Source organism: Morchella sextelata (genome assembly GCF_020137385.1).
Source record: "Morchella sextelata strain SCLS chromosome Unknown scls_24, whole genome shotgun sequence".
Taxonomy (NCBI): Eukaryota; Fungi; Ascomycota; class Pezizomycetes; order Pezizales; family Morchellaceae; genus Morchella; species Morchella sextelata.
The window spans coordinates 1,287,835-1,302,322 of record NW_025408639.1 but is presented as its reverse complement, the minus strand read 5'-3'; the positions used below and the strand labels follow the sequence as shown (position 1 = coordinate 1,302,322).

Genomic DNA, 14,488 nt, shown 5'->3' with positions numbered 1-14,488 from the left:
TCAAACAGTTTTTATGTTTAACCTCTGGAAAAAGTGTTTAACATTTCGTGTTAAACATAGAAAGTGTTTAAACTAAACATCTCAAATAGCCTAGTTGTATCTAAACAAATTAGGTAAACAGTTTCTTTGTTTAACTTAAACACTCTTTGTGAGCCTGTAAAAAATGTTTAAATTAAACAGTTAGTATATGTTTAACTTAAACATTTTTATATTCACGGACCTACATACTCTATATGTTTAAGTTAAACATATACTAACTGTTTAATTTAAACAGTATCTATGTTTGAGTTAATCATAAAAACTGTTTAACCGGCTTATATGCGAAATATGTATAACTTAAACATTTAAACTGTTTAACTGCAGCGCAAAAACTGTTTAATTTAAACATATCTCATTTGTAATGTCATTATGTTTAAAAACTGTTTAGATATGTTTAGCTCTGGAAGTTAATATTGTCTGTCTATAATTACTGCAGCTTCGCATATATATACACTCATGCATATGTGAAGCTCGAGAGTATAGAATCCCGCCCATGGTATTATGATTAATATTATCTAAGTACATCATGTGTGATTTCTTTATTAATGACCTGAGGTTTCTAATCGAATAGCGCAGTATATCTCCTAATGATATACTGTCTCCCTTCTTTATTCAACAGACCGATGAGTTCGTGGATGTCGTTAGCTGGTATAATTCGGATGATTCCTTTCCCTCCACGGTATCTTAATCTGCCATCATTGCATGCCAGGAAATGCCTGATACATGCCAATAAGAGTTCCCTTTCTTTTTTCTTTCTTATTACTCCCCCTTCTTTCAACTGTACCAGTTCATCAACAGCTTCCACACCTGTAACTGTGAGGTTGTGGAGTAATATCTGTCTAGCTCTTTGCAGATAATGTTGAAAGAAATTGTTGTCGTTATTTTCTGGAATTTCCACTGAAAAAAAGAATAAAACCTCTCCGTATTGGTTGACGTTTAGTCTCGGAGCAACTCTAAATAATACGTTGGAAGTAGAACGTGTCAGGTTCGATCTCTTCATGGTTGAAGAAGTTGCTTTGAACGGATATGGATCTCGGTGTTTTGTCTCAAAGTGCGCTGCCCGGAATACACGGCAATGTGTTGGGATATCAAAGCCGTCGGCCTGCTCGTCGAGATGGATATCCTCAATGTCTATATAGAAAATTAAAACTTGTATATCATTTAATTTCGTTTATTTTTCATACCTAGCAAGGCTACATTGCTTTCCTGCATATTATTTTCATGCGCCAGAAAGTTCTTCAGGATCATCCTTTGATAGGGGGTCAGTGGTTTGATCTTTGAAGGACCACAGAACGTAATTTTATAATTATTTTCAACTTGCAATTGGCCTGTCTGTGATTGTGCATCCGGTGGTCGAGAAGCCTTTATCCGACGGGATAGGAACTTTGACAATCGTATATTGCCGTCAGAGTCTTCGTCGCTTGATTGCATAGCGATGTTTTCGTGGTCAATAACATATACTAAAGCGTTCTTCTGCTCCAACATCGTAATAGTATTAGCAATATTCTGATTTGTTGAGACCCTAGACTTCGCTGTTTTAGCTAGTGTCCCACAGAAACGCTCCATTGCCCATTGAGAATATGAAAACATCGGTCCAGCCCATTTTAATGCCTGCGGAACGTGGATAATTTGGTGGAATACCGGCAAACAGGTTTTTAGTCGTGTCCATTGCATGCGGTAATAGCGCCTCTCATAATACTCGCTGAACCTTTGAATATTACGCTGTGATTCCTCGAGATCTTCTGTGCTGATTGAATGGTCGCATGTTATTTGAATCGTCTCTATCAAGCTGATAAACTCAATATAATCCTCTTCTGGGAGGAGCCCTTTGAGGTAAACTGGCCCAATAAGAAAAGCAAATAATTGCCACTCCGCTGCAGTCATCATGTTTATATATTCAATGAAATTCCGTAATATGGGACCGAAGAGCTGTGGGAAATTTGATGCGCTGGAAGCAATATCCGCGCTCATTTTCTCCCATTCCTTTAGTGGTATATTGTAAGGATCGTCATTCTGGATAGCCTTTGCCATTGCCTGGCCTACTGTAAGTCTGATATGACCATCAATACGGCTGCCATTTGGAGGTATAACAGGTGCGGCATTACTAGCAGAAGAGACGCTATGAAATCTTCGTCGAGGAGCTCGCCTGGCTGCGGGGGTCCGGGAAAAACTGCCTCTAGATCTTCTTGGTCTTTCCTCGTCGCTATTCTCATCGTCTGCCAGCTCTTCCTCTTCTTCGTCTTTTTCCTCTTCTTCCTCTTCTTCATCTTCTTCGTCTTCTTCGTCTTCTTCCTCTTCTTCCTCTTCTTCGTCTTCTTCGTCTTCTTCATCGGAACCTCTATCATCTGGCATTCCCGTCGGTGCCCGGTGTTGTTGTCTGCACCTCGGTGCACTAGGTAGATCGCACACAAACTTTCCCCTCCAATGCTTAACAAGATCTGGCACTATGTTTTCAAACCACAGGTGCATAGCGTCAGGTGGAAAGCTCCTTGGGAAATCGATCGACGACAGTCTGCTTAATATTGATAGTCCTTTAATTCCATATTTTGCTTTTTGCTTTGCTGTTGCACCCCGTCCAGCAATTCTTCCGGCAACCATACGAAATTCTTCGTCAGTCCGCATTGGTAGCAAATCAATTTCTCTTTCCCAAAGCATCCAAGGGTAACCAGATCCTCTTCGTGTTCGAGCTGATTCTGGTGCATCAGTCGGCGGCGTCATTGGGCAGTAGAGAGACCCGTTCCACACCCCACGCACCATGCAGTATTCACAATAGCAATAAGAGCGATTTCCCGTCACTTTCATTAGCTTCTCGCGTGCAACCATATCAGCGGCAATTAGGCATATATGCCCGTGGAGAGTCATTTTTCTTTCATACACAGGCATCCAGTTAGGTATTGCTGCATTTAGAACTCCGGGTATCCCTCTTTGTAGCGCTTCGAACTCTTTAACTAACAGGTATAAGAAAGAGTCTATGTCTTTTGGTGTTTTTGGACCTGGAACAAACCCAACAGACAGCATATTTTGGCGTTTTGCTCGTATTGTAGGGGGGAGGTTGAGGCATAAAAGAGCTATTGGCCAAATTGAAAACTTCGCTCTCGATTGAAATACTTGGACACCATCTGTTGTCAACACAAAACCTAGATCTGTGTTTGACTGAAATAGTCCCTTCTCCTTCATGTCCCGATAAAGCTGACTAGTCCAAAAGTCCGACATAACATCTTCGGCCTGCATTTCGCATTGGTGGCGGTAAGCTATCAACCATTTTGCACGTTCTGGATCAGCGTACCATAACCGGAGGCGGTGTTCTATTGGAATATATTCGTACGTCGCGAATGGATTTTTTCGGCCGGCAGGGTCTTTCCATCTGGGGTGTTGACAATAGTCGCACTGCCTCTTTTTGTAAAAATATGGCATTGCGACATCGGTTATGTATGGTAATTACTCATGTATAAGGGATGACTCATAGTTGGAACAAGGAGGCTTAGCGCTAGGATTATGTAATCAGGGGATCACGTGGTACTAAGAACTATCTGTATATAAGGAGTAAGAAACTCCCATAGTTGTCGCTGGAACTCAGCGGCGCAATAGTATCTTCTTTGCACTATAAACATATTCCTCACAAAGGTCACGTGTTCAAACCCTCCTCAAGTCGTCTATTCTCCCACACTCCAATTCACAGGTTATGAGCCCGGGTTCTGCCAAATAGAATCCGCACTACACCATCGCCACCTCGCTTAACTCAACAACACTTCATACAACATCATGCCTTCAGGTGGAGAATCGTCATCCAGTGCTGCTGAGACTAAACCCTCAGAGACCACAGCCACCAGTAACATTCGTCTCAAGTTTGATGGACTCCCTAAGCTACAAGGGCAATCCAACTACCAAACTTGGGCGAGTGCCTGGAGGATAACGTTCGACGCTGTAGACTGGTGGGAAGCGTTGAGCATCGAGAACCCCGACGAGAATGACACCGAACTCAGCAAAACCGAGATAAAGAAGGCTCGTAAACAAATGCACAGCCTTCTCATCTCTGCTGTATGCGAAGAAATACAACCAACAGTCGTCTCCGCCGAAAATGCATTCTACGCATGGAAGGCGCTCAAAGACCTCTACGATCGTGTCTCACCCAACACCACGATCACCCTCCTCAGCCGCGTCCTAGACACGAAGATGCAAGAAGGCGGATCACTGACCGAGCATCTCGCGACCTTCGATGCGAACTGGAATACTCTCAAGTCCAGATGCCAAAGCGCAGACCACAAACTCGCTCAGGCTCTCCTACCCCTCACCAAATCCAACGAAGCCATGGCGGCATTCCTCCTAAGTTCGCTACCCAAATCGATGAGCAACGTCGTCGACAACATCCAAACCAAACAGGATGTTACCTACGAAGACGTACGCCAACGACTACAGAACCTGGATGAGGTAGCCCCTCAAACAGGGAACAAGGTACTCCATACCAGGAGTACCACAAGCGACAAGGAATGCACCTGGTGCAAGAAAAGGGGACAGCCTTACAAAGGCCACGAGTACACGGAATGCAGAAAGCTCAAAGAACAGAACAAGAACAGAAAGGGAAGGAGAAAGGACAACTCGGCATCGGTTGTAGTAAATGACACTACAACCACTATCTGTATGGTACGCCACAACAACTCCCAACCCCTTACTTGGATCCTTGATTCTGGAGCGACCTCTCACGTCACACCCTTCCAAGACCAACTCATCAACATCCAACCTCACACCGGCAACGTCCGAACAGCTGATGGAACCAACCACGCTGTCACCGGAATGGGAAGCGCTAGTTTCAGCTGCCACCTTCCCGATGGAAGTAGATCTTCCATTATCCTCACCGATGTGCTGTTGGTCCCAACCTTGGGAAATGTGGGATTGGTCTCCGAAACCGTGCTCGACAAAAAGGGATTTAGAACGGAGTCAGGAGGAGGAAGCAAGTTGGTTACAAAAGAAAAGAAAGGAATAATTTGGGCAAAATTGGAAAAGGGACTTTGGAATGTACAAGTAGTTAGCAATACAGTTCGTTTGACCTCTTACGATGAATGGCATCAAGCGTTAGGCCACCCTGCGACACTAGAAAACTTGTATCACGACATTCAAAGGCTGCCTCCCAAACCAGAAAGTTTCCACTGCAGTCAATGTGCACTATCAAAAAGCGTACATAAGAAACCTGCACCAATTAGTACTAGATCCAAACGACCATTCGAACTAATCCACTCAGATCTATCTGGAAAGTTCAGTATACAGTCACAAGGGAAAGCTCAGTACTATATGTCCTTCATCGATGATTACACCCGCTTCGCATGGATATATCTCCTGAAACAGAAAGAAGACGCAAAAAAGGCCATCAAGGACTACGTTACAAGGATCGAAAAACAGTATAGCACAACAATACTAAGATTCAGAACGGATGGTGGTGGTGAATACATCAACAAGGACATAACGAACTACTTCGATTCACAAGGAATAGTTCATGAACAGACTCCCCCATACACTCCTGAATCTAATGGAGTTGCAGAACGATTTAACAGGACAGTAACCACAATGGTCAGGTGCATGATCATGGACCATCCTAAGTCGTTATGGGGAGAAGCATACGCAACAGCTGTCTACCTCAAAAACAGGCTACCTCACAGTACGCTTAAGGGAAAGACCCCCTTTGAAGCCCTGAAAGGAACCAAGCCAAGTATACAACACCTTCAACCATTCGGCAAAAAATGCTACGTCCACATCCCAGAAAACTCTAGGCCAGCAGGAAGCAAACTAGCACCCCGAGCGTATGAAGGAATCATAGTTGGATACTCAGATAGTGATAAAATATACCGTATCTGGATAGGAACACAACATAGGGTAATTGAAAGTCGGGACGTCACATTCCCCCCTCCTGAATCAGGGGAAGTCTCAGTGGAACTCGACTTCATCCCCAGCCTGAAACCAGAAACGGCAAATGCACCATCAGACGACGGATACGAATCAGAAGACAGGTCTGATCCAGAACCCGAGTCAAATGCAATCGAAGAGGACCGTACAGAAATGCCAGGATTGTTCCCGGAATCACCGGAACTGGTTAGAAAACCACCACCGGCTACACCAGACAAGGGAAAACAACCTGCCGTACCTATGGGACAACCGCGAGACCCAAGAGACAACTGGGAGAAAATTCCAGCACCAGTCGTACCATTCAAAGGCTTCAAAGGAAAACCACTTGTGTCAACGACACCCAAAGGTACACCACCACAACCTCCAAAACGATCAGATCGAATACGCCAGCGAAAAAATAGAGAAATTGAAATAGAAGTACGAAGGAAGGAGTATGACGAGAAGGTAGTAGAACAACAGAAGTTACTTACAAGTTATATCGAAGATGTGAAAGAAAATGGCCCAGGAAACAAAGCCACTGAACAAGAATTAATCGATCAATACAAAGAAGACTTCAGACGTTATAGGGCTGAGTTAGACACGGAATATCAAGACGTATCCAAACTCCCCCCGAACTACCATATACACCTCGTAACAGAACCTTCTACCTTCAATCAAGCTATGCAGAGCGACGATCAACACCTATGGAAAAAGGCGATACAGACTGAGAAAGACGCCCTTGACAAAGCCCATACCTGGGATATTGTCAACAGACCATCCAACCGAGCAGTAGTCAAAGGAAAATGGGTATTCAAAGTGAAACACAACGCGGACGGAACAATCGAGCGGTACAAAGCAAGGTACGTTGCTAAAGGCTTCACCCAAGTACAGTACCAAGACTACGATGAGACCTTCGCCCCCGTTGCACGATATGATTCTCTACGGCTCCTACTGGCACTAGCTGCACACAACGGTTGGATACCACAACAAATGGACGTCAAGTCAGCCTTCCTGTATGGTGTACTCAAGGAGGAAATCTACATGGAACTGCCTGAAGGCTACAGGCAGGACAACAAGGTTTGTAAACTTCGAAAATGCATATACGGACTAAAGCAATCACCCCGTGAATGGTATGCTTGCCTAGCAGACTCCCTTCAACGGAAAGGATTCGTCCCAGCCAAATTCGACCCATGTGTCTTCATACATAAGAACCACCATCTATACATATCGGTGTATGTAGATGACATCATGATATTCGGACCCGACTCCCCATTCAGAAAAGAAATCAGACAACTACTCAAGGCAGATTTCGAATGTACGGATCTCGGTAACTCGAAGTTCATATTGGGAATAGAAATAACGGTAACCAACAACGGTATCACACTATCACAACGCGCATACATCAATAAGATCCTGGATAAATTTGGAATGAGTAACTGCAAACCAGTTGGTACACCACTCGAACCGAACCTTAACCTTCACAAAGGCGAACCGGAAGACCAAATCGAGAAACCAACTGAGTACCAATCCATAATAGGATCACTGATGTACGCGAGTATAGCTACCAGACCTGATATCACCCATGCCGTTACCGCTCTCTCCCAGTACTCCTCATGTCCAACCGAGGACCACCTACGAGCAGCCAAGCGAACTCTCCGATACCTCAACGGAACCAAAGACTGGAACCTGTTCTACCCGAAGGGGAATACTAGAACACTCGACGGATTCTCAGACAGTTCCTACGCTTCAGACCTAGATGACAGAAAATCGTTCTCAGGATACGTGTTCAGACTAGGGAAGTCAGCCATCAGCTGGAGAAGCCGGAAGCAGAAATCAGTCGCAGTCTCAACAACAGAAGCCGAATACATGGCCCTGTCTCTCGCAGCTCGACAACTAGTATGGATTCGTAATGCCTTGCTCGAACTCCAACAACAATACCAGTACTTCATCCACGCCGACAACACAGGTTCTATTGAACTCTGTCGGAACCCACGCATCCACGACCGGTCCAAGCACATCGACGTTCACTACCACTACACACGTGAACAACTCGAAGCCGGAACCTTCGAAATCCTCTACGTCCCTACCGAAGACAATGTCGCGGACATAATGACCAAAGGACTACCAAAACCAGCTCACCAAAAATTGTCAGAATTGATACGATGTGGCAAGTGAGGGGAAGTGTAAAAATATGGCATTGCGACATCGGTTATGTATGGTAATTACTCATGTATAAGGGATGACTCATAGTTGGAACAAGGAGGCTTAGCGCTAGGATTATGTAATCAGGGGATCACGTGGTACTAAGAACTATCTGTATATAAGGAGTAAGAAACTCCCATAGTTGTCGCTGGAACTCAGCGGCGCAATAGTATCTTCTTTGCACTATAAACATATTCCTCACAAAGGTCACGTGTTCAAACCCTCCTCAAGTCGTCTATTCTCCCACACTCCAATTCACACTTTTCAGGATATAATGCAAATGACATACATGAAGATTTACAACAGTCTATACTGATAGATTCTACTCCAGTCTTTGTTTGGATCCATTTCTTGGTAGTTCGATAATCCCAGGTTGCACGTGTCTTGCCGTCCGTATCAGCAGAAGAACTTATATCGTTGATTAAAGAGGTGATATCGGTGGCGGATGCCCTGGATAATGTGTGTGTAAGCTTTATATCGTGTATGGCCACTGAAAGCAATTCGATTTTCGTCATAGCGGTTTTTCTCTCCCCATAAGGAAAACCTTCATCGTTCGATTCACTGGAACCTGACGAACCTGACTCGTGATCATGATCCATATCCATATTATCGCTGTCACTTGATGAAGGATCATCTGATGAATCATCCGCTGAAGATTCTGTAATGTCGTCGTAGCTATCGACAGCTTCGGCATTTGATATAGGTGGTTCGGCGACAAACCCTCTCCGCATCATTCCTGATCCCAGTCTTTCCTCATCGGTTCCTTCTAGGTCCTCGCTGTTTGTACTTCCAAAGAGCTCTATATCAGAACTCAACTGCCCAACGCCAATACTACCACCCCCTGAGAAATTATTACTAGCTTCCGAGCTTGTTGAATTCATCCCACTATTACGAGCGGGGTCGACCTCGGAATCTGATGCTGTGCCCATTTCAATATCGGATTCCGGACCCATGATTATCGGCACCGAGTCGCTATTATTATCCTCTGGGTCTATTTCTAAAGGATGTTGGGGATTGTTGATTCGGCTCTGTGCTGGTTGTCTATGAGGGTAGTATGCCGGCAAATGTGGGTTTGAAGGATCATCTGAGCTAGTATGGTGTTCAGGTAGTAATTCGGGTTCCGCCAATCTGCGATGGGTTCGTGGCCTTCTAGCAGGGAGAGTTGGTTCGTCTGGATCACTGCTAGATACAGTCTCAGGTGCATCAAAGTCGCTCGCTGCCTCTTGCGTGGATGCACCAGCGGGGTTGGGTCGATTGTTAACGTTGGCCATATTGGAGCGATGTCTCCTAGGATTGGCCTGTGGTCTTCTTGCACGAGGTCTTCTAGCTGGTAGAATTTCTGATCTATCCGAGTCCTCCATAATATCCGGCACGTCATTTGGGGTATCTGCCTCCGAACTAGTTTCATGATTTGCGACGTCTATGTTGTGTAGCTGGCCGCGCCCATTAACCCGCCCTGCATCTCGGTTTCGCTGCGAACGAGGCCTCCTAGCGGGCAGATCTGGCGCTTCCTGCTCTTCCAATCTCTCGTCTGGGCTTTGTTCGTCAGCGCGTTCAGCTGCTTGCGCGTGCACTTCCGACTGGAACAGCTGGTCAAGCCTATCCTGCTCGAGAACTTGCAAATGCATGTTCCATTCTGACAGTTTTGTGACTGGATGAGGTCGAACTTCGAGTAGGGAGCAGTGACACATGCGATAAAAAGCCGACATTGTTTGATGTTTTTGGTGGGGGAGTAAATCTTTGGTGTTGATAATAAATTAAATACACGGGTAATTTAAGCGAATATGCCGGTAGGCGAGCAAGTTCTCGCTACCTCGATCACGTGAGTCAGCACTGGCTGTGCATTTTTTTGGATTAGCGCACTTTTTTTTTCCTTGGCTGCATATCTTCTAACCTCACCTCCTGAGAAGTCCTTCACGAACGTCGTCAGATCCCATTACATCGCTCCCTGCTCTAGCAAAACATCGACACCAACACCCCATTATCATCTATTTCATCATACATTCCGGATTCATCTAACCATCTATCTACATATCTATTTATATCCTAGTATTTCTCTGATAAACCCTCAAAGCATGTCTTCGGCCAGAGATGATAAAAGAGTGGAAGCCCTCAAGGCCGAGCGTGAGCATATGGCGAGAATGATACGTGCGGTGGATGAACGATTAGCCCGCGAGGTCGAATCAATGTCGCAGAGATATCGAGAAAGTGTAAGGGATGATTCAGTAGCACGGGGCGAAGGTGTCCGTAGTCCGGAGAGGGTTAGGCCAGGTACGTACGCGAGGATCATTTTAAATCTCTTAATCTGGCTTGTGGTTGGCTGTGGCTGTGGCTGATATGAATGAAACCCTCGATCCAGTGGCTTCGATGACATCTAAGCCTATAGATAGCGAGCCACTCATGCGGCGCCGTCGAAACTCTTCAGATGACGGAAAGACTCGGACACCCTCATCCAGCAGGCGAACCACTGCCGGGAACGATGAGTCCGAGAGTGAACAGGATGGGAGCGAGTCAAGTCCAAGCTCTCGAGCCCTGGTTATTTCAGATAAGAGGAGGAATGCGAAAAAGAAGAAAGCAATACAAACCGTTCGTTTTGAGCACTCCAAAAATGAAAGAAGTTCGCCAGCCTCTCCACCCGACTCGGAAATATCAAAAAAACAACAAAGCAAACATTCCGCTGCCAACAAGGTATTAAGACACCCTAGACGGAATGATAACGTCGAGGCGGATGATCCAGCTTCACAATCAACCCCCCCATCAGCGCAACCCTCCTCCTCTCAGACCACATCCAGGAGACCAAGGCAAGACAATCGGGGGTCAGCAGACGCAGAAGAACCGACGGCAGCGGAGAATGCTAAAATCAACACCGTCCAATTTCGACACCAACTCTACGTCAAAATGGGTGTCGTCGATCCAGTAACCAATAAGACTGATTCCAAGCTTTTGAGAGCTCGCCGGCAATGGGTGTTGGAGGAGTGCTTAGGTCGTGGGATGCGGCTGGACTGCACATTTAAGTCATATCCATATGAGACCAAGATGTACCCTTCTATCAAGACGATCCACGCAATTTCACCCAAGGAATGGGGATGGAATCGGGAGGTGGTAAGAGATATAATCCGTATAATGTGTTGGGACCGGGTACGCAATTTCCGTGCTCGCGATCGTGCCTTAAATCCAGAGTCTATCCCACCGGCGGACCCAAACCGCCCAGTTGATCGTCGAACACTACGCGGGAAGAAAAGAACGCCAATGTCCGGAGATGATAACACAACTGCAGGAAAATCGGCTACTGGTGCTCGGGTGAAAAGTCATCAATCTACAGTACCTGCGAGAATTGAAGTCCCATCACCCGATGCATCTTATCCATCAGAGCCGGAACTCCCAATAGAACCAGACACCCCCCAGAAAAGAGCACCAAGTCGTCCCTCCGCAAGAGATCAGAGAATGGAGTCCAGGGATCCGGATATTGGTTTGTCAACTGCAATCTCAAATGACTTGGATGACGGCGAAAGACTCAACACGAAGGGCAAGAGCAATGGTAAGAGTATTCCTGTGATAAGGTCAACTCGACAGAAGGCCACTATATTACACTCACCTCACGATACGGCAGTCTCAACAGAGCCACTAGCAGATCTATCAAGCCCTCCCATCCTAATCAGTCCCATACTCAAATACAAGAAGGGAAAGCCATTACTGCCTAACTTCCCACCAGGTATTAGCCAGAGAACGTCCTTAGAGACTTCAGCGGGAGAGTCTTCAGGTGAAAAAGATATTTTCAAGGTTTTTATGGGTAAGAAAATCTTTCGCTTTGCGAACGATATTGATTGGGAAGAATTCGAGCATGAAATACATAGCCGGGTTACATTGGAGGCTGGAGAGGCTTTGTTCTATCGTGCGCGAGGGGGGACGGGTCGAGACAAGGAATGGAAACCTTTGTCATACGCGGTAGAGATGGAAAATATGATTCGGCGGTTTGCACATTGTGGGGCTGAAGTATGCGTTAAGGAGTCGGTATGTAAACCAATAGGGCACCCCTTACATGGTGAAAATAGCTAATCTATATATGTGGGATACCTAGCGTGTTTTCATAGAAGAAGAAGATGATGACTCTGAACTGGTCTGGCATTAAAATCCCAGATTACGGTAAGATGGAAAGAGTTCATGCAATATACTAACATTCATGCGCGGTTAATAGTATAGTAAACCTGACCTAGTGAATGGAGGACAGAAAAAGGTACCCGCGGAGAAGGACCGTGACGGAGGGCAAATTCAGCCGTGCCTAGATGGATCAATGGCAATGATGAATATAAACGGATCACAGGTGACTTTCCTACACAAATACCCGCTTTCATGCACTGACCACACGAGGTATTCAGGTTAAAGTCAACGTTCTGGATTTAACAACTACCATGACAAAGGAGACGGAGAAGAACACAGCTGCAGAACTAGCTGCTGGAAAAAAAAAGATTGCGGAAGAAAAGAAAAAAGTTGCAGAAGAAAAGAAAAAAAAGGCTGCAGAGGATAAGAAGAGAGTGGCGGAAGAGAAGAACGCAAAGAAAAGAAAGGAGACAGATGATATCGCCGATAACCAGCCAGTTGCAAAAAAAGGAAGGGGTCGTCCGAGGAAAAACGCTAACTCCAATATGACAACAGACAAATTTAAAAACTCTCAACTATCCGGGAGCCAGAGCCCAACTATTGCTAAATCAACACTTAGCCATGTCGAAGTGCCAGCTTCACCGGATAACGTTAACAACATAGATCCAAACGAGAAGGAAAAATCTATTGACAGTGCTAGTGTTAACTCGGAAGAAGCCAGCATAACAGATAGTCAAATACCTAACAATTCCCAGCGCAGATCTGGGCGCAAAATTACTAAAAGTATGCGGATATTGTATACAGAAGAAACCCAGAAGATCGTTGGAGAGGCTAACCAGTTGAAATCTGCAAAGAAGGATTGGAAGAACGAATGGATTGAGTTTGAACGGGCAAATCCACCGGCATACATGACATCGATCATGGCCACTAATGGGGAGGGGGCACTGCATATGAATAGGTAAGTGGGGCTATACATGGTGTTTATATCGTATACATGGCCTGGGATACGTGTTTAATATACCAAATAGTCTACGTGTTAATCTACATAAGTACCCGATGTAATGAATTGAATGGCAAGATCGGAAATCAAGAAAGGTAAGATATAAAGCCCGCCTCGACACTCATGATCAGGACAAATGAAACTTACTATAAACCAAAAGATTCGATATTTTGCCAAGGCCTCGCCCTATAAAACCAAATATCACGATATTTGTGTGCTATCGAACAGGTTTGGAAGGATTGGGGGATTAGAAGTGTATCGCAAATACAAGCGAACAGGAAGAATACTAGTAGCTAAACAATAATTAAACAAATTTTAAACATTTCACGTGATCCAATTCTAAACATAAAGAATGTTTAAGTTAAACACTTTACCGACACAACAGTCGTACATTCTAAACACTTTAACTTAAACAGTTCTTATGTTTAAATTAAACACTTTAATTCACGAAACACTTTTTAAACACTTTATCTCAAACAGCTTCTATGTGTAAGTTAAACAGTTTAAACAGGCACGTATTTACATATAAGTAAACACTTTTTAAACACTCTCCAAACACTTTTTAAACAGTTTATATGTTTAAGGTGTTAAACAGTTTATATGTTTAGGGTTAAACATATAAATATGTACTTCGGTGACCATGAGTATTCTGAATGTACCTACATGTACCCCCCCCCCCCCCCCAGTGTATACACGCAATCCCTGTTACCTGCTGCGCATGCGCTGGTACATGCGCGCGCACTACCTAGTACTCTACCGAATGTTTTGCTAACATGATGCATACATGTATGTATGCACGAATTTATGGATATTATATTACCCCACATCTTTTTCAGGGCATGTCACATTGCCCGTGATACTTTAGTCCTAATGGTCACAGATAGAGAAACCCAAGCTCCCTCTGATTCTATTTGAGTAGATACAAATTAAATTGTCAAATTTGCAATTGCAAGGCGATGAATATATTAAGGTAAGAACCCGTGTCAACTACTCTACACCTTATTGGAGACCTATTTTTTCGCTCTAGCGCTAGTGCATGTATTATGTACATCCCGTGCGCGTGATATAGATATATGTTGCTAGACTGATCAGATCTACATGTCACTAGTGTCTATAGCTAAGCTACTATATGTGTCTTAATTGGGCAATCAAATTAACGATCGATGTCTTACTCTGCGCACTAGCGAGGAGTATGGTATATCCAGGTTGACAAGGAGATACTCGAGTAGCTGCCCAAGCTGTCTATCGGGAAACATAATGAATCGAGATGTCGGT

General features: G+C 44.7%; 4 protein-coding genes across 4 annotated transcripts; 2 read left to right on the top strand and 2 right to left on the bottom strand.

Moving 5' to 3' along the window:
• Positions 1–813: 813 nt before the first annotated feature.
• H6S33_007901 (uncharacterized protein) lies at positions 814–2,757 on the bottom strand (the record flags this gene model as incomplete). The annotated part of the gene is made up of 3 exons (XM_044839265.1): positions 814–852; positions 956–1,170; positions 1,224–2,757. 3 exons carry the CDS (start codon positions 2,755–2,757, stop codon positions 814–816), a joined length of 1,788 nt encoding a protein of 595 aa, XP_044688774.1.
• Positions 2,758–3,801: 1,044 nt separating this feature from the next.
• H6S33_007900 (uncharacterized protein) lies at positions 3,802–8,088 on the top strand (the record flags this gene model as incomplete). The annotated part of the gene is made up of 1 exon (XM_044839264.1): positions 3,802–8,088. The coding sequence occupies one exon, from the start codon at positions 3,802–3,804 to the stop codon at positions 8,086–8,088; it is 4,287 nt and encodes a 1,428-aa protein (XP_044688773.1).
• A 448-nt stretch (positions 8,089–8,536) lies between these two features.
• Positions 8,537–9,824, bottom strand: H6S33_007899 (uncharacterized protein; the record flags this gene model as incomplete). Its single annotated transcript, XM_044839263.1, has 2 exons — positions 8,537–8,565; positions 8,693–9,824. 2 exons carry the CDS (start codon positions 9,822–9,824, stop codon positions 8,537–8,539), a joined length of 1,161 nt encoding a protein of 386 aa, XP_044688772.1.
• A 366-nt stretch (positions 9,825–10,190) lies between these two features.
• H6S33_007898 (uncharacterized protein) lies at positions 10,191–13,175 on the top strand (the record flags this gene model as incomplete). Its single annotated transcript, XM_044839262.1, has 5 exons — positions 10,191–10,386; positions 10,475–12,126; positions 12,194–12,232; positions 12,311–12,436; positions 12,492–13,175. The coding sequence occupies 5 exons, from the start codon at positions 10,191–10,193 to the stop codon at positions 13,173–13,175; spliced, it is 2,697 nt and encodes an 898-aa protein (XP_044688771.1).
• Between the last annotated feature and the right edge of the window lie 1,313 nt (positions 13,176–14,488).